The following is a 6,083-nucleotide window of genomic DNA, read 5'->3' as shown; positions in this document are numbered from 1 at the left end:
ACCGAGATATGTTGCACTACATATATATAGATAGATATGCATCCTTAGTCGTGTTTCTAGATCAGTTGGTAGAGCATCTGCTTGTCCGTTATAAGTCCTCTCTAGTCTAGTATTCAATTCCCCTGTGTATAGGGTGTGGTACTCGAATAGTTAGGCACATTAGAGATGACCGAGACTCTTATAATAGCTTTCAACCATTCCTTTAAAAAAGTAATAATAAAATAAAATTATATATATACATCCCCATCCCTTATTTATACATGAAAAGAAGTTGTATTCAACTTTTTAAAAACTAAAATTTAAATACTAAATATAAATCCATAGCTATTGGATGGTATGTATGTAAATGCCCCAATCAATAAATAAAAAATTGACCCGATCGGAATGGATCAAACTTGGCTTAAATTTGAACCCTTTGCAGCGAAACATAGAAAAAGTAAGCTGTGGTCCTAAACCATTTCGCCGGACGCTACATTTGCATAAAAGCTGCACGCAACAACGCATGGATTAATGAAGCCGCATATCTCCTTCCTTTTTCCTTCCTCTTTTTAATTTAGAAAATGTATAAAAATGACAGGCGTCTGAAGCCGAAGCACCGGCCGGCAAGTCTTCCGAACTCTTCAGGTCAGCGGGAATCAACTCGCGCTGTATTCCCCCATAATATATTTTCAGCAATTGTCCACTTCGCAGCCATTACTCTCAAACCTCATATAGGCATTGGATTTGATGGAATAATTGAGTTTCTGCGCGGTTTGTGGGGGAATGTATGATCGGGTTACATCGAAGTAGCAGAAGGATCTGAACCAGTTTGTTTATCTGTGGTCTACGATTGTGATGGGTTGTTTCTCTTGCTTCGCTTTTGAGGCGGAGCGATTCGATTCACGTGGCGAGGGAGATGCAAAGGAGGAAGGGGAGACCATGGAAGTTCCTCGCATGAGGATATTATCTTCTGGTATGTTTGTATCATTGATCCTCTGTTAAGCTCTATCGGTAGATCGATCTGGATTTTATTTTGCCCTTTTGAGGACAGATTTCTACTCCCGAACACCATTTTGGAAATCAATGCGATACTCCACGGCCGTAGATTGATTACTGTTTTGGATTTTCTGATGTTTGTTCATTCTAATCTGAAGATCAATTGTTCGATCTGGGAGGGTTAGTTTATTATCCCTACATTTGATTGCAGGATCGAGCAAAATCAGAAGCAGAAGCAGCTTGGGTTCCAGAAGGTTATCGTTGGCTCAGAAGGATGAGACTGGTGTTACCATATCAGCACAGACATTCACGCTGAAGCAGCTTTCTGCTGCAACAAAGAATTTTAGGCGAGACTGCTTCATTGGTGAAGGGGGATTTGGTCGGGTTTATAAAGGTCGGCTGGACAGCTCCGGACAGGTAATATTTTTGCGAGCGCTGATTGTTCGTATTCGAAGGTTAGAAATATAAAAAAATAAAAGTTTAGGTGTTAGATATCTAAATATAAAGTAATTGTGTGTTTTTAGTATATATGGTAAGCATTTAAATAAGCTTAATTTTAATATTTATGAGGCTTTCATCTCTTATATAACATTAATGATATTACTACAATTGAATAAATGAATGGCGAGTTAAACTGCCATAAATATAAAAATCAAAATTTACATGTTAGTTACCTAAATACACGAATTGTGAAATATTTTTGTAGACATTGATTGTTAGATAATATTAGGTGGTGGAATATTGTCAAATTGCTATTTTGCACCAAATAAATTTCACGGGTTTTGGCCGTAAATTGTGGATTTTGTGAATCCTACGAACCGTTGGCGGTTTGGTAATTGCCAAACAGTGTCACTGGATTTGTAGGATTTACTAAATCCGCTGCCAGAGAATTTTCCGGATTAAATCCGAGGTGTTATTAAATCTTAATAACTTAAATCTCATATGTTGCAGCAGACGGCAGCTTAGATTTGTGATGCTTCTTTTATTTTTTTGCAGACTGTGGCTATAAAACGTCTAGATCAGGATGGGCTACAGGGGAACAGAGAATTCCTGGTGGAGGTTCTGATGTTCAGTCTACTGCACCACCCAAACCTTGTTAATCTAATCGGCTATTGCGCTGAAGGAGATCAGAGACTTCTGGTGTACGAGTTCATGCCCCTGGGATCTCTGGAAGACCATTTGCACGGTATGTTTAGACCTTAATATGTTACTCGTTTAAGTTTTTGTTTTTCGTTTTTGTTAGATTTGGCAATCATTCAAATTAAAATTTGTTTATTATGGCTTCATGTTTGATTTTTCATGGAACCTATTTTTAGTGTTTGGCCGATGGTAACGCTATTTAGAACTGGTTCTATATTACCCTCTTACAATAGAAGGGCGCAATTTTGAAGTGGCTCACGCTTACTTTTCCTCAAGTAATAATATTAATAGTAGTCATAATCATAATAATAATACTAATAATAAACTTTGAATTATTTGGTGTGTTGGAAAAAGCTGAAACCATTAATGCATAGAAAAAAAAAAGGTCAACGGCAGAAAACATTATAAAAAATTATTATTATTATTATTATATATATATATCAATATATTTGCTTTCCACTTCTTGAAAGTCCACAATATGAAAAATTATTATTTCTTAGGAGATGATTGAGGCATCGCTTGAGAAGACAGTGAAGCTTTATTGCGTTGTAGTGAACATTGATGAGTAGAATTAGAGTCTGTTTGGGGCAGCTGCAGCTTATTAATAAGTCGTTGCGTAATAGTTGTGGCAGAAAGTTGCTGCAGATTTCTTTTCTGACTGTTTATTTTTTGCAATTTGAAAACGGCTGTGTTGCAGCTGTTTTTGGACAAATAATCATTCGATCACAATATTGTAATGTTATTTGCAACAGAACTGTATATACTAGTATATTACATGCTTGAAAGTAAATATCTAGTGCAAAACATTACAAAATTAAGATAGACATATTGATGGATTTGAAAAAAAAAAAAAATAATTGACAAAATAAAAGATATTCAATTATTTGCCTTTATTTGCCTTTTTTTTTTTTTTAACTCTCATCGTGAAGACAAGATTTACTAGAAAACCATCTCCACATATTGAAAATATACAAACCTCTAAGACATTGTTTTATGCAAAAAATCCAGCCAAAATTCACATTAAAAAAGAATAACAACTGAAGAGAGCAAAGCCGCAAGTGTTATGGATGTTAGATATGTAAATATCATAGAATTAAGAATGAAAGTGCAAGGCAGATGTTCTGTTAGAGCAAAGCTCAAAAACCGCACAAGAAAAGGCAGAGAATACTTAAATCCAAAATCCACCCTCATATTCCAAAATCATTGCACATGGAATTCCAAATATTGCATAGAAAATCAAATCCCAAAATCCAATATCAACTGAAAGGCAGTGGACATACGCATTTTGAAAATAAAAAACTACAACATAGTAAGGTAGGGAATACAAAGAAATATGCAAAGCCAAACCTCAAAAACCACCGCACGAAGATGAACCACCGTATACAAGGTGGAGATAGAGATCCAAATAGAGCCGAAGAACAGAGAGAGAAGAGGGAGAGGGAAGCTCGCCACAACGATTCTATAGAAGCAAAAGAGAAAGAGGCAACACGTTACACCTTTAAATCATGAGAGAGAGGCATTGGGGCAATAGTTGCGAGAGAGAAAGGAGGCACCGCGGGATTGCGAGAGAGAGAGGGATTAAGACAAGAGTCGCGAGAGAGAGAGGAATAAACACGGGATCGCGAGAGCATTCGTGTCAAAAAAAATCGAAGGAATGCGGGTTGCGTGTTAGAACCCACAACCACTTTTAAGCACAGCACCGCAACATCCAAACGCCCCCTTATTTTGCTTTCGCACTGCACCGTAGCTAAAATGTTGTGCCAAACTTGTTGTTACTTTTATTTGGTAAAGCAGCATTCTTGAAGTTATTTTAATAAGACGATAATTTTTTATCATTTTAGATCATAGATGGCTATATTCATATGAAAGACATCTTTTTTTTTAAATAACTTCACTAACAACAATGTTCTTTCAAATGGGCGCTGAATTCAAGGCCTTGGCAATGACTTTTCAAGGCCCTTAGTAAATGGATTAGCGGATACCCACATAAAAAAGTTTGTGCAATGTTTTTCTATTTGATTACTGTCATGTTGCCGCCTTTGCAGATTTCATTACGAATTAATTTTGAAAAATTACGGTTCTAATTCCTCAATTGGATTGTGAATTTATCTCGAAGATAGTTAATCACTCAAAATTTGATTGAAATTTTGACTCAGATTGAGATCGGATTGAAATAAACGAGCCGACTACTAGCTAACATTTTGGATCGAATTTGTTTGGGACGATCCTAGCTCATCTCAAAACCAGATCGTTAATAGTGATGACTTATGTATGAGAATTTATAGTTGAACGTGAATTAAGTTAACTTTAAGTCGAAGATGTATTATAACTTAAAATTTGATTATGATTGTGAAAAATATTTTAAGAAATATATCCTTTGAGAAAAAATGATAATTTTATAAAGCATGTAATGAAATCCATGTATTCGGCAATAATAGGCTAACAATCATAGTACAATACTGGTCAAAATAGTTAGTTTATATCTTATGTATTATTGTTATATAAGTTTTAATAAAGTACTATCTCTTCATTATTCCTTTTACCGAGGTTCACAAACATATCATTAAATTCTTATATAATTACTTATCTACTATCAAAATTGTATATTTATTTATATAAATTAATGTCTAAACAATATCAGTATATAAAAATTTAGAAGAATATTTCATTTTAGATGAACCACTATTGATGATATTTTTTATATTATTTGAAAATAAAGTGTTATCTAAATAAATATTAAAAATTAAGCATTATACACATACATAAATAAGAATATCTTTTAGATTACCTTACATACATAGAATTAATTTCTTATACTTTATAATTTATTTGTTTTTAAGTTATATAAAAAACATATGTATTAAATTTATTACATACATATAACTTTTTTTATGATAATTAATATTAATGATATTTTTAATCTATTTTAATTATTGAAATTTTAAATTTAAATATGTGATATATATATAGATTTATTTGATTTCATATTTTTTGAAAAATTAATATATATATATATATATATATATATATATTCATAAAAATGAATTATCCTAGGCCTTAGTTTATTATTTGCACCTCAATATCACTCTAATTATATCTCAATGCCACCAACATCACTTCAATACAATACAATGCCAATATTAACTATCCACATCTAATCTTCACATTTCTCATCCAGATAATATTTTCGCACAATTTAAAAAAAAGAAACAAAACCGAATGTTGTCCCAACAGCCGCCCGCTCATCGCACGCGATGTCGTCCGGCGCGCCCCAGTTCCTCCAGCTTGCTGGTACTTCAGCAGCCTTCGCAGGCCCACTTCCCCACTGAATACGCTGACGCCGGCCTTTCTCTCTCTGCGCTCCTCTGCTCGCCACTCTCCCCTTCTGTGCACTCTGCTCCGTCCCTAACTTGCTTTCTACCCTAGCCAGTGCATGGCTACGCCCCATATTGCTGGCTTTCCTCGCCTCACGACGTGACAAAATCGAGTATTTCTATCTTCATGTTTTGAGTTTTTCGTCAACTATGTCGTTCTCTCTTCTTTCTCCTCCGATGTCATGGATTCTTCTTAATCCTACTCCATCATCAATATCACCGCTAGATTTAGATGTACCGTAAACATTGTTGTGAGATATATACTTCCTGACATAGAAATGAGACGAAAAAGAACACAAGCAAACACAGATCGTTTATGTGGTTCGATCCAACTGGATCTACGTCCACGAGAGAGAATCAATCAAATATTTCACTAAGGCAAAAGAAATGGAGAATACATAGCTTATACATAAAGATGAGCCCTCATCTTCCTTCGATGGCCTCCCTCTCAAGCGACACCTTGATACAAGGCCTCAAGATGCTCTCCTCCTCTCTAACTCTATAGCTATTCTCTCCTCCTTTGTGGTAGCTCAAGATATCTTCTCCCTTGCTCTCCTAAGCCTCACACCCTCTCTATTTATAGAAGCAAGAGAG

General features: G+C 35.0%; 1 protein-coding gene across 2 annotated transcripts in view; it reads left to right on the top strand.

Moving 5' to 3' along the window:
* The first annotated feature begins 452 nt into the window (after positions 1-452).
* LOC110028637 (probable serine/threonine-protein kinase PBL7) overlaps positions 453-6,083 on the top strand; it is a 15,278-nt gene continuing 9,647 nt past the window's right edge. The window contains exons 1-4 of one of the 2 annotated variants that reach the window (XM_020730568.1): positions 453-624; positions 715-952; positions 1,187-1,392; positions 1,972-2,161. In XM_020730568.1, the coding sequence (XP_020586227.1) occupies positions 835-952; positions 1,187-1,392; positions 1,972-2,161 (514 nt within the window). In that variant the 5' untranslated portion in view covers positions 453-624; positions 715-834. Of the gene's footprint in view, positions 953-1,186; positions 1,393-1,971; positions 2,162-6,083 lie in introns of both variants that reach the window. The other variant, XM_020730567.1, reaches the window with a different exon arrangement.

This window comes from Phalaenopsis equestris, unplaced genomic scaffold (genome assembly GCF_001263595.1).
Source record: "Phalaenopsis equestris unplaced genomic scaffold, ASM126359v1 Scaffold000517, whole genome shotgun sequence".
NCBI classification, from domain to species: domain Eukaryota; kingdom Viridiplantae; phylum Streptophyta; class Magnoliopsida; order Asparagales; family Orchidaceae; genus Phalaenopsis; species Phalaenopsis equestris.
Note: the sequence above shows the minus strand (reverse complement) of the source record. Positions and strands in the feature narration are given on the sequence as shown.